The sequence below is a fragment of the Dermochelys coriacea genome, chromosome 3, assembly GCF_009764565.3.
Source record: "Dermochelys coriacea isolate rDerCor1 chromosome 3, rDerCor1.pri.v4, whole genome shotgun sequence".
NCBI classification, from domain to species: domain Eukaryota; kingdom Metazoa; phylum Chordata; order Testudines; family Dermochelyidae; genus Dermochelys; species Dermochelys coriacea.
The window spans coordinates 21,195,856-21,221,603 of record NC_050070.1 but is presented as its reverse complement, the minus strand read 5'-3'; the positions used below and the strand labels follow the sequence as shown (position 1 = coordinate 21,221,603).

Below are 25,748 nucleotides of genomic sequence, written 5' to 3'. Positions count from 1 at the left end.
TAAATCAGCAAAAAGAACAGGAGTACTTGTGGCACCTTGGAGACTAACTTGCAACACTGAGTACAGCAACACCTAAATGCCTTTAAAAATCTGGGCCAGCACTTGGCAGCCTAAGCCTCACTGAAAGGCAATGGGACTTCAGAGTCTAAGTCACTTCAGTGTTTCTGAAAATTTTCCCCTAGTGTCCCAGGCAGTTTAGTGAAGCCAGTTTCACCTCAGTTTCACTAGCTCTAGCCAGGTGTCCAGCCAGCTGCCTTTCCCACTTCCTTCTTCTCTCTGGCCTAGCTTTGCCTGTGCTCAAGATGCAAAGTATCGTTTGAATTACTAACATAGCAAATATGCGTAGACATTTGTAGCTGTCCAGCAGCTCAGAAGGGAAATGATTAAGATGTTCAAAAAACTTTAAAAAAAATTAGAAATAGTTTCAAATAACAAACATAGGAACCTAGGAAAAGAAAATTTGAAAAAGAAGAAATTTGCAACTTTTTCATCTGCACTGAATTAGAGGGAACAAAGTTTCACCTTGGTCTCTCTCACGCCTAGCCAGCCGATGCCATAAACTGGGATTCCCCAATGTCACATAGATGGCATGATACTGAAAAGTTAATTAAGCTGGCATCAGCGTTCACCATTACCATGGTCTAGTCAATACTTAGCTTAACGGAGTTCAGACAGTATAAACGAATGTCTAAATCAGGCAATTGGCTATCAATCTGCAAGTCTCTGCCAATTGTTTCAAAACCACAGATATTATAATCTGAAGTAAATCAGAGGGGATAGGCGAAGGGTCTGTGACACTCGGCAAGGTTACTAAGACATGTGCAGTGTGGGTTGGTTTTTTTAAATAAAATCCCTTTCACTTCAACTCAGGGTAGAACAATCACAAAAGTCAGAGATGGAACAGACCTTTTCAGGCATGATCCAGCCAAGCACTTTAGCACATGCTGAACTTTAAGAATGTGAGTAATCCCAGATGTTAGAGTTAAGAATGAGTTTAAGAGCATCAGGGCCCGAGTGCTCAGGGCAGGACTGTTTCATACAGCGCGCCCTCTGGCGCTTTGTCAAATCTAATCTTAAAAATCTCTCATGGGATTGAGCCTCTAGCCTGTCACCCAGAAGACTATTCCGTATGCTAAAAGGCTATGAGTATGAGGAAACATTTCCTGATCCTTGGCCTAATTTTTTTTTCTTTTTGTTAATTTCACCTCATCACACCTTAATCCTTTGGATACCCTATATCCATATATATATTTGGATAACGATTCCTTCAGATACTTCTAGTCAGTAATCATATCCCCTAGTTACACAAACCGCTCTCCATCATCCTTCAGTAAAGCTTTACACATAGGGCCAAACTCATCCTTGATGTAATTTCAATGACATCAGAATTGTTCCAGAGATAAACTGTACCCATTAGGGGAATATTCAGACCTTTCCTCTGCCTTCGTGGCTCAGGTGGGGTTCTGCTGTGCCAGGGGAAGGATGAATAGAGAGGGAGAGGAAGGAGATTCCCCCTATATGACACCTTGCTCCATATAATCTTGCTGCATGGCAGAGCACAGGTGATGGGTAGGGGATGAGGAATGGATCTGGGTGAGGTTAGACAGCCCACTGAGGTTACTTTTGGTAGGAGCCTCTATGGAGCGGTTGCCCAGGCACTTTGTGCCTGATGTTGATGGTGGGTTTCTCCTCCCTCTCTCATGCACTGCCAAACACCCAGCCCAGCTACCCAAGCCAGGCACTTGGCTCTGGGTTTTCGCCTTAACATCCTCTCCAGAATTTGTCACATCAGCCCTAAATTATATTTGTATTACAGTCAGTTAAAAATATTGAACTGGAGATCAAACTGCTGCCACATATTCCCAGAACAGATTCCCTGTTCTCTGGTACACTATGTAATAAGTAATAATTCTATCCCCTCCTCCCCCACTGCACAAATATTCAGTGAATAAGCAGCCTAGAGTGACAAAGCTCTGGCCATATACAACACACACAGAGAGATCAGGCATAGATTTCAGGACGTCAAACTACAAATATAAAGGCTCGACTTGGTGCTTTCAGTGTTGTAGCCGGGTTGGTCCCAGGATATGAGAGAGACAAGGTGGGTGAGGTAATATCTTTCATTGGACCACCCTGCTACCCTTCCTGCATGCACGGCCACATGGCTGGTGGTCCGAGCCCTCCCGCTGCATGCCCGCACATGGGGCTATCTGAGGTCCCCCTGCACACAGGGTGGGCTGGCCTGCCCGCGCTGCTTTCTGTAGCCCTCCCTCCAGCGCAGGGCTGGGATTACCACTGCCCCCCCCACACACGTTCCTCCGCGCCCCACTAGGTTTTCCATGTGCGGGCGGGGGTCGGCTGTGAGGTGAAACGCTGCTCACAGCCTGCTCCCACTGCCACAGGGCCAGTGGAGCCCCTCCATATGGAGGAGCAGGGATCCTCCCACCTTGGGTAAGCAGGGACCACCTTTTCCACGGGCTGCCCCAGACGGGGGCACGCTGTGCTCTGGCTTCTCAACCGTGCAAGGCGGGAGCTGTCGACAGCGTGGCAGGAGTGCTGCTCAGGAGGTAAGGGGAGCGGTAGGACAGGAGCAACAGCAGAAACGGGGAGGAGAGCAGCAGAGTTTGGGATGCTCCTGGGTGCGCTCTCACTGCCCATCCCCAGCACTGCTGCCACTGAGGAGGCAGCAAGGGAGATTCCGGCGCGTGCTGGAGAGAGCAAAGAGGGGGGCATGGCTGCTTGCTGCCCCCCACTGCTGGCTCTGTGCTGCGAGCCCAGAAAATATGGGACAATTTGCCCATATTTAACTAAAAGTCTGGACACTTGGAAGAAGGCTTAAAAATGGAACATCTGGTCGCCCTATGTAGGTCGTCCTTTGTAGCTCGAAAGCTTATCCATTTCACCAACAGAAGTGGGTCCAATGAAAGCTATTACTCACGTTGCTCTCCATTAGGTGTAGCATTTGTCAAGGTCAGACATTTTGTCCCCTCGAGGCAGGGATACGCATGCCATTGGCCATTAACCTGGTTGGTTATTGTGACTTTCAGAAATTCTGACTCTCATATGGAGTTGCACTTTAATCTTACTTAGCTTTAGTCATAGCAGCTAAAATGTTTATCGCACAGTCTTAAAACACCAAATTATATATGGCCTCAGAATGCTGCTTAATAGAAATAATAATTTTTAAAAAACCCAGAACCTGATACCAGAGGACAGTTCAATTTCAAACAGGTCTGGGAACTGGTAGTCCTAGATTTTGAAAGACATGGGTTAGTTAGAGATCTTTTACAGAGAACCTAGTATATAACGTGCAATCTTTGTCTCACAAGCCATTTTCAGTGCTGTTGTGCAAGTCAGAATGTCTGATGCTTTGTTGCTTGATTGTGAAAGACATGGTTAACAACAACGTGATATGCCTTAGGCCAAGGTGGAACCAAGGACTTACATTTCTTGGCAAGTAAATGAATTTTTATCATGCATAACTATCACATTTAACTCAGAGTGGGGGGGAAGGGGGGAATGAAACCTAGCAACAGCACGGAGCTCTTCTCACAGGAAAAAAAAAAACATTTGTTTAAAATATTATAGGGCATAGATATCCACCTAATGAATTCTTCTCCCAAAGTCTGACTTCTCTTGGAAAAGGAGCACTGTAATGCTTGAAATTCTTGTCATAATAATGTGCTTATTCAACTACAGTGCAGATTCTAAGTAGTAATGGAAAATATCATTTTTTTCCTGGCATAAAAAAGTATCTCCTATTAAAAATAAAAGGCTTATAACAAATTCAGCTGTGTGAGGTTAAAGCTGAGATGTGAATTTTGAAAGGGAGAAGGATTTTGTGTAGAGAAACAGATAATGCTGTCACCACATTGACCAGTCTGTTTGTCTGTTCCTCCACCCGGTATCTGTCTTGCCTATTTAGACTGCAAGCAGGGCCGGTGCAAGGATGTTTTGCACCCTAGGCGAAACTTCCACCTTGTACCCCCGCTCTGCCCTGAAGCGCCACCCCTGCTACAGCTTCCTGTTGTCCCTCCTCCGCCCTGAAGCCCCCCCCCGTGGCAGCTCCCTTCTGCCCTGAGGTGCCCCCCTGCGGCAGCTCCCCTCCGCCCCCTCGCCCTTCAGGAAGCCATGCAGAACTCCCCTCAGCCTGGGGCCGGTGCAACCATTAGGCGAACTAGGCGGTCGCCCAGGGTGCCAAGTGGTTGGGGGCGGCCAAAAGTGCGCTCCGGGGAGGAAGTGGAGCGGAGGTGAGCTGGGGCAGAGGGCGCAGGGAAGGCCACCTGCAGCAAGTAACGGTGGGGGGCGGGGGGCAGCGCACAAGGGAACCGCTCCCCGCCCCAGCTCACCTCTGCTCAGACTCCTCCCCTGAGCGCCGCCCCGATCTGCTTCTCTCCCTCCCAGGCTTGCGTGCCAAACAGCTGATTGGCACTGCAAGCCTGGGAGGCAGGAGAAGCGGTGACGGCGGCATGCTCAGGGAGGAGATGGAGCAGAGGTGAGCTGGGGCAGGGAACGGTTCTCCTGTGCACCGCCCCCCGCCGTTACTTTCTGCAGGTGGCCCTCCCCGCGCCCCTCTGCCCCAGCTCACCTCCGCTCCACTTCCTCCCCGGAGCGCACTTTTGGCCGCCCCCAACCACTTGGCACCCTGGGCGACCGCCTAGTTCGCCTAATGGTTGCACCGGCCCTTACTGCAAGCTCTTCAGGGCAGGCAGGCCAGTTCCATTCATTCTCATAAGAACGGCCATACTGAGTCAGACCATCTAGCCCAGTATCCCGTCTTCTGACAGTGGCCAATGCCAGGTGCTTCAGAGGGAATGAACAGAACAGGTAAACATCAGGTGATCCATCCCCGTCACCAACTCCCAGCTTCTGGCAAAGAGGGCTGGGACACCAACTCTGCCCATCCTGGCTAATAGCCATTGATGGACCTATCCTCCATGAATTTATCTTGTTCTTTTTTAAACCCTGTTATAGTCTTAAACTTCACAACATCCTCTGCAAAGAGCTCCATAGGCTGACTGCGTGTTGTGTTAAAAAATACTTCCTTTTGTTTGTTTTAAACATGCTGCCTATTAATTTCATTTGGTGACCCCTAGTTCTTGTGTTATGAGAAGAAGTAAATAACACTTCCTTCTTTACTTTCACCATACCACTCATGATTTTATAGACCTCTATAATATCCCCCCTCAGTCATCCCTTTTCCAAGCTGAAAAGTCACAATCTTATTAATCTCTCCTCATATGGCAGCTGTTCCATACCCCTCATCATTTTTGTTGCCCTTTTCTGAACCTTTTCCAATTCCAATAAAACTTTTTTGACATGGGGCGACCACATCTGCAAGCAGTATTCAAGATGTGGCTGTACCATGGATTTATACAGAGGTAATATATTTTTTGTCTTATTATCTATCCTTTTCTTAATGATTCCCAACATTTTGTTTGCTTTTTTGACTGCTGCTGTACATTGAGTGGATGTTTTCAGAGAACTATCCACAATGATCTTTTTTGAGATGGGGCGACCACATCTGCATGCAGTATTCAAGATATGGGTGTACCATGGATTTACATAGAGCAGGGCTGCCAAGTGATTAAAAAAATTAATCACAATTAATTGCACAATTAAAAAAACTGTGATTAATTGCATGATTAATCACGTTAAACAATAATGTAATTCCGTTTATTTAAATATTTTTGGATATTTTCTACATTTTCCAATATATTGATTTCAATTACAACACAGAATACAAAGTGTACAGTGGTCACTTTATATTTATTTATATTACAAATATTTGCACTGTAAAAAACAAAAGTAATAGTATTTTTCAATTCACCTCATACAAGTACTGTAGTTCAATCTCTTTATCATGAAAGTTGAACTTACAAATGTAGAATTATGTACCAAAAATAACTGCACTAAAAAATAAAACAATGTAAAACTTTGGAGACTACAAGTCCACTCAGTCTTACTTCAGCCAATCGCTCAAACAAACTTGGTTACAATTTGCAGGAAATAATGCTACCTGCTTCTTGTTTACAGTGTCACCTGAAAGTGAGAACAGGCATTTGCATGGCACTGTTCTAGCCAGCGTCGCAAGATACTTACATGCCAGATGCGCTAAAGATTCATATGTCCCTTGATGTTTCAACCATCATTCCAGGGAACATGTATCCATGCTGATGACAGGTTCTGCTCGATAACTATCCAAAGCAGTGCGGACCGACACCTGTTCATTTTTGACCATATGAGTCAGATGCCACCAGCAGAAGGTTGATTTTCTTTTTTGGTGGTTTGGGTTCTGTAGCTTCTGCATCAGAGTGTTGCTCTTTTAAGACTTCTGAAAGCATCCTCGACACCTCATCCCTCTCAGATTTTGGAAGGCACTTCAGATTCTTAAACCTTGGGTTGAGTGCAGTAGCTATTTTTAGAAGTCTCATACTGGAATCTTCTTTGCATTTTTTCAAATCTGCTGTGAAAGTGTTCTTAAAACGAACATGTGCTCGGTCATCATCCGAGACTGCTAAACCATGAAATGTATGGCAGAATGCAGATAAAACAGAGCCGAAGACATACAGTTTTCCCCCAAGTAGTTCAGTCACAAATTTAATTAACACATTATTGTTTAATGACCATCATCAGCATGGAAACATATCCTCTGGAATGGTGGCTGAAGCATGAAGAAGCATACGAATATTTAGCATATCTGGCACATAAATACCTTGCAACGCCGTTTACAACAGTGTCATGCAAATGCCTGTTCTCACTTTTAGGTGACACTGTAAACAAGAAGCAGGCAGCATTATCTCCTGCAAATTGTAACCAAGTTTGTTTGTCTGAGCGATTTGCTGAAGTAGGACTGAGTGGACTTGTAGGCTCTAAAGTTTTACATTGTTTTGTTTTTGAGAGCAGTTATGTAACAAAAACAAAATCTACATTTGTAAATTGCACTTTCATGATAAAGAGATTGCACTACAGTATTTGTATGAGGTGAATTGAAAAATACTATTTCTTTTATCATTTTTACAGTGCAAATATTTGTAATAAAAATAATAATATAAAGTGAGCACTGTACACTTTGTATTGTGTTGTAATAGAAATTAATATATTTGAAAATGTAGAAAAACATCCAAAAATATTTAATAAATTTAAATTGGTATTCTATTATTTAACAGTGCGATTAATTGCAATACATTTTTTGAGTTGATCACGTGAGTTAACTGTGATTAATTGACAGCCCTAATATAGAGGCAATATGATATTTTCTGTCTTATTATCTATCCCTTTCTTAACGATTCCCAACATTCTATTAGCCTTTTTGACTGCCGCTGCACACTGAGTGGATGTTTTCAGACAACTATCCACAATGACTCCAAGATCTCTCTGAGTAGTAACAGCTAATTTAGACCCCACCATTTTATATGTATAGTTGGGATTATGTTTCCCAATGTGCATTACTTTGCATTTATCAACACTGAATTTCATTTGCCATTGCCTCCTATACATTCTGGGGCTACCCAGAGTGTGTTGCCCTGCAGGACCTGGGGTTATGAGGTTTCAGGCCTCCAGTCCACTTGGAAGCCGTGGAGGGAAGGAAAGAGTGAATGAAGCCACAATGCCAGAACCCAGGGGGAGGTACCTCATCCAGGTTCCCCATCACAACCACACACACTTGCTAAGAGTCCAGGAAAGCTGACCTCAGAGGAGGTCCTTTAATAAGAGCAACAAGTATGCATGGTAGGGAGGAGCTGTGTTGGAGTGGACAGGGGGATTTTGTGGCAAAGCAAAAGCCTTGTGGTGAGTGGAAAATTATCTAAATCAGGGGTGGGCAAACTACAGCCTGCAGGCCATTTTAATCCGGCCCTCTTGCTCCTGCTGGGGAGCGGGGCTTGCCCTGGTCCAGCGCTCCAGCCGGGAAACAGGGTGGGGGCCGCTCCATGTGGCTCCCAGAAGCAGCAGCCTGGCCCCCCTCCAGCGCTCCAGATGAGAAGCAAGGTCGGGGGCCACTCCACGCAGCTCCCGGAAGCAGCAGCAGCACGGCCTTGCTCCGTCTCCTACACGAAGGAGCAGCCAGGAGGCTCCACTCTGCACGCTGCCCCCACCCCAAGCACCACTTCTGCAACTCCCATTTGCCGGAAACTTCGGCCAATAGGAGCTGCAGGGGCGGCGCCTGCGGACGGGGCAGCGTGCAGAGCTGCCTGGCTGTGGCTCCACATAGGAGCTGGAGGAGGGACATGGCAGCTGCTTACAGGAGCTGCTTGAGGTAAGCGCCACCCGAGCTTGCACCTCTGAGCCTCTCCCCATGCCCCAACCCCCTGCCCCACCCATGATTCCCCTCCCACCCTCCGAACCCTCAATCCCAGCCCAGAGCACCATCCTACACCCCAAACTCCTCATCCCCAGCCCCACCCCAGAGCCCGCACCCCCAGCCGGAGCCTTCACCCCCTCCACGCACCCCACTCCCCCGCCCCAGCTCAGAGCCCCATCCCACACCCTGAATTCCTCATTTCTGGCCCCACCCCAAAGCCCGCACCCCCAACCAGAGCCCTCATCCCCTCTCGCACCCCAACCCCAATTTTGTGAGCATTCATGGCACGCCATACAATTTCTATTCCCAGATGGGGTCCTTGGGCCAAAAAGTTTGCCCACCCCTGATCTAAATGGAGATAATCTGATTAGAGCCTTTTAAATTTTTAACATTTTCAGAGAGAATGTGGAGTCTTCACAGTTTGTGCTGTTGGGAGGAGAGATTATAAATGCTCTTTTATGTTGTGACATAAACAGCCCACACTTATTTTACAGAACCATTCATCATCTGTAATGGAATTCTTTCACTCAGAGTGTTTTCTAATTTCCTTAGTGTTTTCTAATTTCCTTCCTCATTTTTGTTGCTCTCCTCTGGACTCTCTCCAATTAGTCCATATTTTTCCTAAAGTCTGGTGACCAAAATTGGACACAGGACTCCAGCTGAGACCTCACAAGTACTGAGTAGAGTGGAACAATTACCTCCCATGTTTTACATACAATACTCCTGTTAAAACTTCCCAGAACGATATTAGTCTTTTTTCATAACTTTATCACATCACTGAATCATATTCAATTTGTGATCCACTATAATCCCCTGTTCCATTTTAGCAGTACTACCACCTAGCCAGTTATTCCCCATTTTGTAGTTGGGCATTTGATTTTTTCCTTCCTTAGTGAAGTACTTGGTACTTGTCTTTATTGAATTTCATTTTGTTGAATTCAGACCAATTTGCCAATATATCAAGGTCCTTTTGAATTCTAATCCTGTCCTGTAAAGAACTAGCACCTCTCCCAACTTGGTGTCATCTGCAAATTTCACAAGCATACTCTCCACTTCATTATCCAGGTCATTAATGAAAATATTGAGTACCAAACCAAGGACTGACCCCAATATGCCCTCTCCCCGCAGTCTGACAACTAACCATTGATAACTACTCAGAATATGATTTTCCAGTTGTGAACCTACTTTATAGTAATTTAATCTAGACCACATTTCCCGCACACTAGTTTGCTTATTGGAATGTCACATGGGTCTGTATCAAAAGCCTTACTAAAATCAAGATACATCACGTCTACTGCTTCCCCTATCCAGTAGACCAGTAAGCCTGTAAAAGAAGGAAATTAGTTTGATTTGGCATGACTTGTTCTTGACAAATAGCTATTAGCAAACTGGCTATTCCTTATCATCCTATTATCCTCTAGATGCTTACAAACTGCTTGGTTAATAATTTGTTCCAGTATCTTTCCAGGAATCAAAGTTAAGATGACTGGTCTATACATCCCCAGGCCCTCTATATTCCCCTTTTTAAAGATAAGTACTGTGTTTGCCCTTCTCCAGTTCTCTGGGACCTCAGGTGTCCTCCATAAGGGTCACCTCACACATCTCGACAGGGGTGACTTCTGGCGCTTCTTCAGAATCCACCAAGTACCTTCTTACTACAAGGCCCCCTACAGAAGGCTCAAGGGCTGCCTCCTTCTCTGCTGCCCCACATCTCTGGCCCATTGAAGAATCTGTTGTTGCTCCTACCTCAACCCCAGATGGCTAGAAAGAGGTCTCTGCTCCACTTTCAGAGGGGAGCAGGACTGTAAGTATGTCAGGGCTGAGGCTGACTTTATTTTTGTGTCCTGAAAGCACAGAGGTATTGCCCCGTTAAACAAACAACAAGAATAAGTGAGGGACAGGGAGCATGGGAGACAGGAACATCACAAGTCACTATGGGGGAGTGACCAATGGAACAATCAAGTCCATGATTTTATCAACATTTGCCGTGACTCAGTCATGATTTTTGGGCAAACGTTTCTGTGGCAAAAACCACTAGCCCTGCTCAGGAGCGAGCACGAGATATTGACACATATCACCAGCCTCTGCCTGAGGCGTGGAGACAAACGGTACAGCTAATTGAAGATTTTTCAACAAAAAAAGACATTTTTTGACCAGTGCCAGCGAATTGCTGATCTGCCTGAAGCACAACATTAGGTGGGTGGACAGTTAACTTATAGCAGTAATTTAAATACCTTGGCAGGGTCCTTCAAACATTGGCCTCACTCTGCTCCCACTGAAGTCAACAGGGATGTTACTAATGACTCCATTTAGAACAGCGATAGGCCAACGGTGAGCGCTTTGAAAATCCTACCCTGTGTCTTTCCCTAGTCCAGTGCCTGGGATGACTTCACTATTAATGGACTATGTACAAGGGACAAAAAGCACACGTCGTGCAGCCATTCAAGTGCTCACGTTCAAAAGAGATGACAGACCTTAAGGTATGTCGACACTGCAATACAAGATCCACAGCACAGCCTGAGCCCAAATGCCTATACTACAATTTTATAGCCCTGCAGCCCGAGCCCTGCAAGTCCGAGTCAGCTGACCCAAGCTCTGAGACTTGGTACTGTGGGTTTTTTATAACAGTGCAGACGTACCCTAAGAGACCCTGGCCATGTTCTGTGGCAGTGAAAACTGGCAGTTAAGAGGCTCTCTCCTGTTAGTACACTGAGAGGACCATTTACAGTTAGTCAACCAAACACCATCAAAGAGATACAGGAAAAACAATGAATAGAGTTTAGGTGGATTCAGATCGGTCAAATGGTCGCCCCTCTCCCACATTAAATATCCTGACAAAATTTTCAAGAGAAACAAAAAGAAAAAACCACTAGCAGCAGATCCCACAAATCCCTACACTTGCAGAGAATGTCTAATCAGCATCTGAACCATCTACAGCCACTTGCTTATATGCAAACCAAACTTGCAGGTGACACTCTCCAACTGCCAGTGGTGGCAAGATTCAGCTTTCAACTTACATGACCCAAAGGGAGAGAGAAAAACATACACAAGTGCAGCCCCCAAACTGTGAACCATGGTAGTATACCTTCAGGAGGCCACATGGTGCAGTCTCCTCCCCCTCCTTTCCAGCTCCTTCTACAGATCTCTGGGTTCTTCAATGTATGGGAGATGTAGGGGCCTGTGAAAATGGGTGGAAAGGAGGAGGAGGTGCCAATCTACCTGCTTTTACTAGGAGCTACTGCTACACAGGAGGAGAAAGCAGCAGCTGCTCTCTGTGACCAAAGCCCCCAGTGGGACGGGAGTTATTAATCTTTTTAAATCATAATCATTTTCCATATTAACAATAATCTGACTATGACATACAATCCTTGTGGGAAAGCATCTGCAGGGAGTAGAAACCTCAAAGGGGGTTTCCCAATGGAGTCCATTTAGTTACATACATATACCGAGGGCATTGAGTTTTATTGCCTAATGTAATAAAGTACAAAACAAGGGATCTGCTGTTCTCTTGATTTATGGAAAAGTTATGTGGATAAATCCGTTGGTGTTCACAAGAGAACAGACCCCAAGCTGTACAACAAGTCAATTTAGGGCTAAAATCTAATCTCAGATAAGTGGACATGTACTGGCATGGTCCTGAGTACTACACCACTGGGCATACATGTGTGAGCCATCCTCCACATAGTCTGTTAGTGGTTACTACCAGAGGGGGGAAATCTGGACATTTTGTTTGTATTCACAGTTTTAGAATACAGTCATACTTGACTGATGCTTGTGCTTAGTAAAGTATATCCTTTAATCATACTATCCTACACTAAATGTATCTGTTTGGTCTAAGGCAAGCTATTTGCAAGGATCTTGACCTCACTTAGGTTATAGTGCTGACTTGATTTCAGGCTTTCTTTGCTCCATTTTTCATTTCAAGGGGCACTCGTAGATGGTTTTAGCCCTTGCGTTTGTGCTCTCTAAAATGGGTTTTCAAAAAAGCTTCATATATAGATAAAATATGATGAGACAACTATGCCTTTTTCAAAAGTGACCTGCAGATCAATATTAAGTGTATGTTGTGTGCTGCATGCACTAAACAACAAGGGCAAAAGAGCTGTTCACCTCATGTGGTTTTTAACCTCTCCTCCCCTTTCCTTCTCCACCGTACTTCCCACTATTTCATAACCCACCCCGCGGAGTTTCTTTTTCCAAAGTGATGCTCCAGGTTGTGATGTCACAGAGACGCCCCTATTCTCACTGGGGAACAAAGATTTGGTAGAAGACTCAGGAAAATCCCTTTAAAAATATTTTATATCCCACATGGATTTGGAGAGATATATATTAAGATCCCTGTCTGACCTCCTCTGTCCTTACCCCAATATGCCAGCTCCAGCAAGGTCTGCAGTAGCTGGGATGCAATGCTTGTTGATGTATCTGGAGGGGCTGATTGGAATTCTGGAACTAATGGGGTGGGATGGGGAGTAAATTCAAGGCCACTTGTGCACTGAGTGGTCTCTGGACTCTGTTTAAATAATTCAGTATTTCACCCTTTATTAGATCCTTACACAGATATCAGTTCCTTGAACTCTAACACAAACTTTGTCAAAAAAATATATCCCGCCGCAGATTTGGGCGCCCAACTTGAGACAACTTAGGGCTGGATTTTCAGAAGTGCCATGAGGTGCAGTGGAATGCAATGGGAGCTGTAGATAATCTGTGCTTCAGGAATCAGGCCACAAGTGTCACTATTTCAGCATCAAAAATTGAGGTACCCAGAATCAGAGGGCATGTTCATGAATGCTTCCTTCTACCTCAGAGCCTCCTGATAATCCAGATCTTGCATAGTTCTGATTAAAATATAAATGAACGTTATAAGAGACACTGTTTAAATAAAGAGGCAGCCCAGTCTAGTGGCTTGAGCACAGTGTCTGAGCCATGAGCACTTAAATTCTAATCTCAGTTCTGAAACAAAGTTCATCTTTACCCTTGGACAAGCCACTCCTCTGCCTTCATTTCCACATTTGGAAAATGGAGAGCTAACCTATCCATCTACCCTCCTGAGGATTATTTGTAAAGCACCTTGAAAAAGTAAAGGTGCTACTGTTTGTCAGTGCCCATTATTGTTAAGCTTTAATAAAGATGTTGTGTGTTTGATTCTCAAGCTTTTAAACAAATGTCTGCCCTTGTCTTGGTTAGTATGAATGTCAATCCACTTTCAGCTCAGAATGTTCTTTAAGCTTTGCCCTGGAGTTTGTGGCATTGAGATCTAAATTGCTTGATCATTCCTGCTCAGGAATGCCTAGTGGATATCATTACCACAGGAACCGTTTTAGATGAATACCTCAATAGCTCCTCTGTGTCCTCTTTAAGGCTGGTGCTTAGCACATAGTCCTTGTTCTCACAGGCCGTTGGCAGCAGCAGTGAATCGCCTAGTTTAACAGTCCCACCGAGGTCTGGGTCTTCAAATAATTTCAGGTCTAAAGATTGAATCATCAGAAAGCTACATCACCACCATGACTGTTAGCAGGGGAATCAAGCTGTGTGGCTGAAAGGAAACATCCTATAGAAAATTTATTGTTATAAAAAGTCTTCCATAGCCAAAGAAAAGCACTAGGAAATACATTCTTGATACACTGCACTAGCAGGAACTACTGGCTCTACTCTCCCATCAACATAAGCTAGACAACAACTACGGATCCATAACAACTGAGAATCCAAAGTCCAACAGTGTATGGCTACTGCAACTGCAAGCCATGTTTATTTCCACTTCTAGCTAATTTACAGCTGAAGGTCTGGCCCAACATTCTTACAGACAACATTCTTACATCAAAACCCAAGTTTCATGCATTGCACCATTCCATTTTAAATACAAGAGCCTTATAGAACTTTAGGGACCACAACCTAACTGTGCATAATGGAAAATGGAACATATTTACTCTCTTTGGCTGACGAGTTCTTCTTGGAACTGGAAGATGAAAAATCTTTTACTGGGCCAAATAATCCTTCCTCAGGATCTACTTCCTCATCAAAAATGGTTAACTTGGGCTTGTCTTCCTTGGCTGCAGGAGCTGCAGGCTTCTTAGGTTTTTTAGATCTAAAAGTACAAGAAACAAGAAAGAAATTCAGCTGATATTTCTTACATTACAAGAACTATCAAGGAATTCAGCCAGAAATGGAAGCAAGACTTATATTAAAAATTATAACATTATCACATTTGGTTGCAATTTTCTCCTACTTTTCAGGACTTTTCATTTGTCTGGGAATAGGAATGGTAGACTCCTGAATACATTTCAGCACCACTGAAATACAGGTGAGAGGAAGGGAATGGCTTGATATCCACAGAATGGCTGGACCCATTTGGCCACGTTGCAGACACTGGTTAAATCTGTGCAGTGTTTTAAAAAAAAAAAAAACCCTGTGAGCCTCCCCAGTCAGTGGCTACTACTTTTAGTCCTGTGTACATCACTGGTGAAGAGTAGGTAGCAGATACTTTAACACTGTAAACTCACCTCCACCAGTGGGCATACGACACTGGGGGCCTTGTGCCAGGATCTGTACCACCTTTGGCTGAGGGAGAGGCAGGCCCATGAGCCCACATCCTTTTAGTCTCTGTAGCAATCTCACTCAAACATAAGGAGTACTTGTGGCACCTTAGAGATGAACAAATTTATTTGAGCATAGTCCCTAAGGTGCCACAAGTCCTCCTTTTTGCGGATACAGATTAACACGGCTGCTACTCTGAAATCACTCAGACATGTAGCAGCATCCTCGGCAGAGCAAGAAGCACAACTGTGACCTGCTGAGAACCCACTGACCCACTCAGAAGATGAGCAGCCATGCTCCGTATTAGCTGAAGCTTTAAGGCGGCCTTCACTGTTAGGTACCACACATTACAGCAATGCAGCCTGAGTTGAAAGGGGAAAATTCAAGAGAGAAGTCGGCATGTGGGGAGCCAGAGAAAAACGGAAGGCTAAGAGGAAATATTTGGATGGGAGAATTTAATTCAAAACAAGGGGAAATGCCTATTCATTAGGGCATCAAATCATTTGCATAGAATCTCCTGATATTTGGACCCACAAGCATAACAGTTATGTCTTTGCAAGGTACCAGTGCACCCCCAACAGGCACCTTTTGCACTAAAAGATCTGCTCTTCTTCTTTACCCTGTACAAGGTCAGGTTTCAGTCTATAGTAAAACTAATTAGCAGCATTTAAAATGCTATTGCCATCAAAAAACCAAGGCAATAATGTCAAAGAGATTACAAGTGCATTCCAGTCACGTTAAACAGGCCAGTAAAATACTCACCAGATTGCGGCCACACACAGAGGGTAAGCGGAGTCTGGTTACTTTTCATAAGAGTTTATCACCAACAAAACATAAGCCCTGGTGAATAGCATGTTCCTGCTGTTGCTTCATCTCTTAGCAACAGCAAAAGATGCACTTTAAATGCCTACACAAGATCGATATGTAATGCTTAATCTCTGAATGTTTTGGAAATGTACCATACTGACAGGAAATGACAAGGAAGCAATTGCTAAACAGCTTGCTAAACAATTTTTAAATGGCAACAAATTCAGTTTGTGTTTTGCTGCTCAGACGCTACAGCGGTACAGTGGTTCAGGAGTGGGGTTCCTGTGGTTAGGGTGTTAGCTAGAGACCTGGACTCAATACTCTGCTCAGCCTCAAACTTCCTGTGTGACCACAGGCAAGACACTTAATCTCTGTGCGTCAGTTCCCCATCTGCAAAAAGTAGATAATAGCAGTTTCCTACCTCACAGTGGTGTTGAAGGTAAATACATTAAAAACTGAGGTGCTCAGATACTACAGAGCTGGGGGCTATATAGGTACCTAAGATTGATGGACAGATCTGTTAACTTCTCTTTCCCAACTTACAAAGAGCCCATTTTTCTCCAAATACACAAGCCTTTTATTGGCATGGCCACCTAGGACATAGGTGAGTAGATAGTGGAGTTCATGTGTAAATTTCTTTCCAGTCACCTCTCTGCCTGATCCAAGGTGATCGTATGTATTGTAAAAGCTGCATTGTTCTGCAGCACGGTTTCCGTAATCCTTTCTTTCATGCCCTTCAGCCTCAATTTTTCCCTTTATTTGTCTAGATGCAACCATTCATCCAACCACCTCATCCATCCACTGGAGAGAGGCACATTTTAAATTCTAACATTAAAACACGCCGAGGCAGATTTCTGGAGGCAGCTCTTTTTCATCCTGCAATTGCTTACAACATGACATAAAAGAAAAATATACCTTAAATCTCCATATAAGCGATCTTCAAATATTACAGCAGGAGTGAAGATGAGAAATCAGGTGCATTGCTACAGAGAGAAATGTACTTAGCCAGTTGAATGTTATGTTTTCTTTTTGCTATTATTGTGTATTTGTGCTGGGATTTTCCTTTTTTAAAAGTAGATTTTAGTGCTCAGTTATTAAGTACTGGCTTAACAGCTGTGGAGAGTGAAGATCTTTGTAGCCTCAAAACAGGGTACTGCACAGCGCTTCCAAGCACTGCCCCATCAATGTGTCTTACTTCTGATCTGGAGAGAGCACCTCCAGGGGATAAGAGAATCATTAGGAAGCTTCCAGAAAATGATTATTTCCTCCTGGATAAACTAGATGGTACACATCTTTTCTGGGGCAGATCCTCAGCTGGTGTAAATCAGCACAACTCCATTCACTCTGTATTTATGCCCAAACTGTCACTGGCATGGGAGGAATAGTTTATTGCTGCTTTTTTTAAAAAAAACCCTTGACTCGGAAGCTGGTGAAAGCAACTCCTGCAAGGCGTCAAGTCCACTAACATTAGTGAAAGAGGAGAGCCGTTTGAGCTCCCTCAGATAATGTCAATGGAAGTTGCTGGGTTTTAGCACCTTACAACCTCTGAACATGCAGGCTAGAATTCTCAAAAGAACCTAAGGGAGTTAGATGCCAAAATATCATTGGGAATTGGGCACCTAGCTCCCTTAAGCTCTTTAGGAAATCCCAGCTGTAACATTCCAACGTTGAGATTGCGAACCTCTTACCTCCAATGGAAAGCAGGTACTTGCACAAGCTGTCCCTTTGAAAGTCAGAAGATGAGGAAGGGCTTCATGATCTGGCTCTGAGATTATTGGCATTTAAGAGCATTGTAGTGGTGGGAAATGGCAGGGGAAGGGAATAGAGCCAGAATAACACTGTCACAGTGAATAGTGTATTAAAGAAAATGAACTGAACTGCAAAGACTTGCTGATAATCCCCTGTTTAGTCTAGCAATCAAAACTATCCCATTACCAATTACCCTTGGTCATTTTTAGTCTTGCCAGGATACATCACTGGACAGTTGCATGGCCCATGACTGAGAGCACAGAAAGTGACTTGCCATGTTTTCTAAACATTACCAGGCTGAACAAGAAAAGGTCATTTCTTCGTGTTGGATCTGCTTCACCTTACTGCCCTTCTAAGGACACCAGCATTGTACTGCCAAGTGATTCATGTTTACCAGCAACATGGATTTCTCGAGACCAGAATCTAAGCCAGAAAAGATCCCCACAGTTCTCTATTTAGCTGACCGATTCCATGCCATCCACTGCAATAGCAATAAGATTATTTTGAAGGGGAAAACATGAGTGTATAAATGTTGCACTGCTACAAATCCAGGGCTCAGTCTTAAAAGAGTGCGGAACAAAGAGTTGCCAGTAAGGTGGCTCTGTCACTCATGACCCAACAAGTGAGGTCAGCTGAGGCGAACAGAGAGTGGTTAAAAGCGACATTGTACCCTGCATGTGTCATGAGGAATGAAGCAGCTGGCTGGGAGAGTAATGTTCCATGGGAACCTTCAGGGGCGCCGGAATAGGGGGGCCCAGGAGGCCGTAGCCCTCCCACTTTTTGAAAGTGGACGGGCCTAGTTTGGCAGGTGCTCCACCCCTCCTCTTCCCCCTGAGCGCCCCCTCCACAGCTGCCCCTGGCTCTTATCTGATCCCGGCTCTGGCTGGGGTGGCCACAGCCCGTCCATGGTAAGAGCCATGCAGGTAGCAATGGGGAGCTGCGCTGTGGAACTCTCACCTGCCCTGGGCGGGGGAGGAGGGGCATAGGGTGGGGACACAGGCCAGGGGCTGCTTTTGACCCCCTCACCCCAGGCAGGTGGAGGGTCCGCGGCACAGCTGCCCATGCAGCTCTTACCCTGGGTAGGTTGCGGCCCACCAGCCAGAACTAGATCCAGATAAAAGCCATATGCGGGCAGATGTGAGGAGCTGCGGACCCTCCTGCCCTGGGTGGGGGGCCTGCAGGGCAGGGACACAGGCCAGGGGCTGCTCTCGACCCCCATCCCTGGGCAGGTGGAGGGTCCACAGCTCCCGGCCGCTCCAGCTTGCAGCTTGGCCATGGGCGGGGCCTTGGGCGGAAGAGATGGGGCGCATGGGCCTTGGCCCCCCACCACACTTTTGGGCAGGCTCTGCCGTCCTTGGGAACCTTCAGAAGCATTTCTATGTCTGGAACCCAGGGCTGCCTTAATTATTAATTTCTCCTTCACACAGCTCATATATCTGCATAACACTCATCACCTTGGTATCCGGTAACTGAAGGTTAGTTGAATAAGATACTGCATCTGACTGGCAGCAGGATTAATGGACATTCCTAAAAATGCCTCTTACCCAAATCATTTACATTTCTTCAGAAGCACTTAAGCCCCTATGCTCAGCTCTGTCCTATCACATATACACTTCTCCCTACACAGCAGGGCTCGCAGTTCAGGCAGTAATGCTGAGCACTGTGCATATTTCTTCACACAATGTGATGACCTCTGTGCCCAAAGGCTGAGCAAATACTTGCACTTTGGCTCCGCTGCACTTCTTTCAGCAGCTGACAGGATCCAATGCTAATAGAGCTGGTATCAGCCATGCCATTCATTGGTCCCTGGGCCTTAGAAAACTGACACTCATTTGGAAAGAGTCCTGGAGCCCTGAAGCATGCTACAGCTTCATGGGAACATTCTATGGGATTGAACACAAAATGTTACCTCTGCTATAAGGTGATCCCAAAAAATCCCTGAAGCTAAGATAATCTATTGAACTGAACCTAAAGTTTCAGAATAATTTCTACATACCCTTATTAAAGTACTGGCTGATTTCACCCCTATTGAGTTCCATAAGTGTAATACTAATTAGGCCACTGAACTTTCTCAGATCAAGCTAAGACATTTTGAAGATTATGGGCTTCAAAAAGACTCGACAATGCTAAAACTTTTTGTTGTATAAAAGCCTGTACATAAACCCATCTTTGTATGCATTAAGGGCCAAATTTTCAATCCATTTTTGTGGGCGCTATTATTTGCAACTGCAGTTTATAGAGACAAGGTGGGTGAGGTGGTATCTTTTATTGGAGCAATTTCTGTTGGGAGAGAGACATAGAATTTGTCTACAGGTTACTACAGTATAATTTATGTTGCTCAGGGGTGTGAATAATCCACACCCCATGAGTGACATAAGATACATCAACCTAAGCGCCAGTGTAGACAGCACTATCAGTGCTGTAGTGTAGATGTAGCCACAACCTTTCGAGCTTACACAGAGCTCTTTTTCAAGTCTGGGAAATGTACTCAGAGGGTCACAGCTAAATAAAAGATGGAACAGAAGTGGCTCATTAACATCTCTTCAGTCAAAGGTGAAGGGAAGGGCAGGGGGAAGGGCAATTAGTGGGTTACAGATTGTTGTTTTAAGCCACAAATCCAGCATGTCTATTCAGCCAATGATTTTTAGTGTCTCGCAACATTATGAATTTAAGGTCTAAGGCTCGTCTTTTGAAGGTGTTGTGCAGGTTTCCTTTGAGGATAAAGACTGATGGGTCAGATAAAGAGTGAGTGCTTTGTGAAAAGCGTTCACTCAGAGGTGATACAGTGTTTTTTTTGTCTTTTATCAATTTTTTGTGTGAGCTCATGCAAAAGTGTAGTGATCATCTTGTTTACCCACACAATTGTTATTGGGGCATTTAGTGAACTGGATGAGGTACATCACATGTTGTGATAGGCATGTGTAGGATCCTTGGATCCTGAAAGTCGTGTTGTTGGGGGAAATGTGATTGCAGGCTTTGCATCTGTTGTTCTGGTAGGGTCTGGTACCACTGATATCCTGGGACAAATACAGTTTTAGGAAGCTGGCTGACTGCTCACTGGTTAATCCTGTCATTGCCTCTGAGAAAACAAGACAGCAGGTGCCGAACTGAAAATGTCATCTGCTGCTCTCTCTCTATTCCAACAGTGTTCATTTTCCGAAGCTGTATGATAACCGACAAGACAAAAGGGTCATTCTCATCTGCCTGGGAGGAGGGGATGGGAATGGGAAACCTAAGGCAGCCAGCTCAACCCAGCGTGACTACTCAGCATTAAGTAACGGTGACAAGCGTTTGCTGTAGGGCAAGCTCACCTCAAAGAGTCAGCCTTTTCTTGCAGACACCAGGGCAGAAAAATCAGTTAATAGTGATAGAAATGCTTTCAGGGTCTCAAAAAGCAAGAGAAGAAGTTATAAAAGGTAGAAAAGTACCCTCATTTTGAAACAATTTTTAGTGAGAAAAGTATCAAGTAGGGAAATTTTTGTTCTCGGAGATCTTTGGACCAGACTGCTCTTGGATTATATAGTTCCAACAAACCAACAGATGGAGACAAATCATTAAGGGCAAGTTTTACAAGAGTTCAACTCCCATTTAGGAATCTAAACACGTGGCCGGGTTTCTTGAAGAGCTCAGCACCGAGGAGTTTCTATTGTTCTGAATGGAAACCATTGGATGCTTAGCTCTTCTGAAAATCTGGCCATTAGCTTTTAATGCCGCTACATTCCTATGTCATTTGAAAGCAAGACCTCCAACAGACTACAGTGAAACTATTTTTGTTGATATACAATAACCAATATCTTTAACCATAAATATTAATAGTTCCATGAAAACTCTGATTTTAATCTACACAGGCACTAATTTACATAGGGAAGGAACCTGGACTTGTTTACGAGATCTCAAAGGAAGAAAATTGCCAGGAAATATTTTCCCTTCTTTCTGGATCTCCTAGACCAGTCCAGACATTTGGAACAGGCTAAAACAAAGTTAAGGCTAACAAGATAAAATTTTCAAAATATATCAGGATGACACATTCACAACGTACAGTGATAATAAAATACTTTCTATTGCAACTGTAACTAGGGTTGATATTAAAACAGCAGCTGCTACAGTTAAAAAATTTCAAATTCATAGGGCTGGATAAACTGTATCCAGGAGTTTTAAAAGAATTGGCCAAGAAGCCCTCTGAACCACTAATGTTGATATTTTAATAATGTTTTGAATTCTGGGTAAGTTCTAGAGGAGTAATTTTTTAAAATGCTAATATTGTGCCAATATGTAACAAGGTTAAATGGGACAACATGGGTATCTTTACACTGGTTAGCTGGATATCAATCCTGGATAAAATCATGGAAAGGCTGATAAGGGACACAATCAGTAAAGAATTAAAAGGATAGCCCCATAATTAATACCAATCAGCATGGTTTTATGGAAAATAAGTCTTGTCAGACAAACATGATATTGTTTTTTAATGAGATTACAAATTTGGTTAATAAAAGTAATGGACATAAAGTCTGACATTCTATACTGCATATGTCCAAACCCTTTTTCTTGCCTTATGAGGCAGGGAGAACAAAATCTTTTGGTCTACCTTTTCTGGGTGGCAGGGGTACTGTTGTGATCAGAGCCACTACAGATGTAGCCTTCTTGGTGCTCCTCTGCAGCTGCTTCAAGTCCCTCCTCTGAATCAGGCAGAGCAGAGACCTGACCTTGGATTCCCCATATCCTAAATGAGTGCCTTAACATTGACCTATTGGTTTTCTGAGGTCTCTGTCTGTCTCTATGACCAAAAATTCCACCCTGTATCTGAGAAACCTTCCTGATGAAAGCTTCAACAAAACAGACTCTTTCCTGCAAAAAATCTCATTTTCAATGAGCTGGCATTTTCTGATGAAAAGCTGTTTCATCCAAAAAAATTCCCAACCAGCTCTAGGCCCAACCCTACACAGGAGTTATTCACAAATGTTTTAATCCCAAACACAAATCCATTAATTTACATCCAACACTAACGGTTCCGGGTGTGGGCCTTTAGTCAGTAAGCTCTTGAGCAAGGACTGCATCTCACATCTGTAAAGCACTGTGCACATGCTGTATACATATCTAGCCATGAAAAAATAGACAAGAAAATAGGAGTGACTAACGTAATGAAATCCAACCAATCTTACACTTTATATATCCTCCTCTTTGAAATGTCCTGAGCAGCTTTATGATCTATGGCAATTAAGTTGATATGGAGAGAATGCAAAACACCTCACCTAATAAATGTGTATTCATTGTTTGCTGGAGAGGTTTAGAGTAGCAGACACAAAAAGAGAGAGGAAGTTTCCACAAATAAACAACTTATAGTAATATATTAATCTAAACATAGGGCAATCGCTCTCTGACTTGGTTCTGCTCTGGCACCTCTTTAGATTTCACTTTGTACGTCACATATCGCTGCTGGAAAATTTGATTGTGGTTAGGAAAATCTGAAATTCACAGGTCTCCACATGTGTGCATTTACGGTATCAAATTTAATGAAACCTTTAATATCAGTGAGTAGGATTAATACAGCTTCTAAAAATTAACAATGATGAATGGAAACAGCAATCATTTCTGGCGTAGGTGATCTGTTCCTTGAACAATGAAAAGGTGTAAAACTGATAAATAACAGTTGTTTCTAGTTTAGAGTCATATTTGAATAATTTTTCAGAACCATTCAATCAAGGAATTTACTTGAATGTGAAATTAACCCAGGGCCTGACTTTCAAATGTGCTGATTATCTACAATTCTAAATGAAAGCAATAGGAGCTGCAGGAATCCAACACCTCTGAACATCAAGCCCTAAATACAGGATGCTACTCTTCTGGAAGAGCAGCGCTTAATCATTTAGAAACTGCTTTGCAGGGGTTTAATTTCATGCTGCCTAATCATCCAGTGCTCTTCATCTCCTGGAAGTCCACAGTGGATCCTGCTGCACATGCCAGTCAGCCCCTCCGTTACCGGCTGTGCTCATAGGCATAAAAGACAAAATTCGCATTCTGCTGCTGCCTGCTCCATCACTACTGCATCCAAATGCTGAGCAGACACGAGCACAAGGAACATGGACAAATCTCTGATGTTGTGTGTACAAAGTGAACAGAGAAACCTAGAAGAAAAGGGCCGGTTTCCTTCTATTCCCCTTCCCCTCACCCCAACCCTCACTCTAGCCTTCGAGGTTCTTGGAAAATTATGTCTCAAGCACAGCTGCCAACTTTCACGGAGTAAATAAGCACCCAACTTTCACAATAAGCCAAAAATTAAGCTATTTCAAAACAAGGCCAAAACAAGCCAATCCCTAAGAACCCCAACACTCCATGTGACTAGATCCCCCCAGCGTGCAGTCTGGGACTGTGGTGGGCCGGCCCGCTGTGCACCCCTGACTCTCTCCCCCCCTTGCCCCTGCTTGCCGGGAGCCGATCAAAAAAAAGAGGCAACAAGCTATAACAAGCCAAACAAGCAACAAGCCAAAAACTAGCCAACAAGCAACTCACAAGCCAATTAAGCCAAAAACAAATGCAATGTTTCTGCGTTTTTCTTTCGTGGCTTTGGCATGTCTGGTCTCAAGATACCCAATTCTCTGAGCTTGGTATATAGACAGTCCCACCATGTCCTAAGAGAGACCTCTAGCAAAGTACAAGGGATGCTCCAATCTAAAACTTCCCCTGGCATACCTGTTACACCACATCTCAGTAGCTTGTTATAAGCAGGACAAATGCTGGTTATTAAGGCAGTGGAAAAATTCCAGCAACAGCTAGGTAGTATATGTAGACAAAATTACACCATTTAAAAGGTATAAACCTTGACTAGTTGATAATATGGCCCCAGGAAGCACCTGGCTTAGGCTGGTCTTCCCTGCCCTCACCTCAACCACATACTCTTCAGATGGGTCAGTTTTCTTCTTTATAGTTTTGCCAGCTGTGTCACTAGTTAAAATGAACCAATTGCCAAAACCCAGCAATGGCTCCGCAGGAAACAAAATAAAGCAAGACACACAGGAACATTGTAGGAGCTAAGTGATGGTGTGAATATAGGCAGAACAGCACACACTGGCAGTTGGTCACCGACCACTGGCCCCCTGTCAGCCAAGAGAACAATCTGAACAATCTGCTTTTGTAATGTGAATTTAATATGTTTTGAAAAGTGAGGACTTAAAAAAATTAATATCCGTACAATGGATCCTAGAAATAATTCATAGGTGAGCCCCTAAAGTCCTGAATAAAACCAATGCACGAATAGAATTCTATTTCTCACACACAAGACTTCATTAAGATTGCATGTATAAATGCACCAATTCATGTTAGAGGGGAAAAAAACCTCCCTCACATGTTCAAAACTGAGGAAATACGGAGATAAGTCCTACACTTCTCAAGCCAGGCATCCACCCTCCTTAACTCTGCCCATGCAGGGAGGACAGCTTATCATTTCCTTTCATGGTATAGAAAGGACTGAAATAGTCAACACAACTCAGACCCATTGCTTTTAGAATTAGCTTCATTTATATGTGACTCCGACACTAAGTGTTCTGACTTCTCAACCCACAAACCTTTGCATTTTGCATGTAAATAATTTCAGGACATGGGCACATAAGGTTTGTATATGGAATCACAATAGTTGGATAAGTGGCTGCTATATGGAGTCATAGGACCCTATTTGGTGAAATTCTGATTGCATTCTGCATCTGGCAAGATCAGGCCTTTAAATGAAGAATAATTCAACCTAAACTGCACAAAGGCACTAAGTGTGGAATGAGTGTCCACATGGAGACTTAGTCGGAATGTCCACTGTGCTTTAAATTCACATCCTAGCTATTTCACACTCATTTCCCCATGAATACCTTGTGTAGACAAGTCCTAAGAATGAGATCCAAATGCCAATGCTCCACAACGTAATGGGTTATGGTAGTACTCCATTCTCCAGGATTGATGCTACTCGACTAGCCTCCTTGCTTCCTCTCTCCAGTTGGCTGTTGCGCCCACATTTTCTCCAGGTAATGAGTGAGGCACATCATAGCCTCCACAGAAGGGTTAGTACTGATGACAGCACCTGATATTACAAAGTGAATGACATGTACAACAGGGCCCAGTCTTCACCAGCATTAAGGCTTTTAAACATGTATTTAGGTTCATCCCTGTTCAGCAAAGCACTTAAGCACATGCTTAGAGTTAAGCGTTTTGTTGTACGCAGGCCTCAGTGCCCAAGGCCTAAGTGCGTCTGAAGTCTTCAACCCCCTTGACAGCGCCGAACACAACAGTCTCAAAATCTAGTCATCGGATTCCCAGCTCCACCGTGGATTCCTGTGAAACCCTGGACAGGTCACTATCTTGGTGACTGTTACTCACCTCC

At 44.1% G+C, this 25,748-nt stretch overlaps 1 protein-coding gene across 1 annotated transcript in view; it reads right to left on the bottom strand.

Moving 5' to 3' along the window:
* The window catches only part of HS1BP3 (HCLS1 binding protein 3), a 57,374-nt gene that overhangs the window by 5,749 nt on the left and 25,877 nt on the right, over nucleotides 1-25,748 (bottom strand). The window contains exons 4-5 of the mRNA XM_038394117.2: nucleotides 14,227-14,384; nucleotides 13,632-13,767 (exon numbers count right to left, since the gene is read on the bottom strand). Of these exons, the coding sequence (XP_038250045.1) occupies nucleotides 13,632-13,767; nucleotides 14,227-14,384 (294 nt within the window). The remainder of the gene's footprint in view (nucleotides 1-13,631; nucleotides 13,768-14,226; nucleotides 14,385-25,748) is intronic.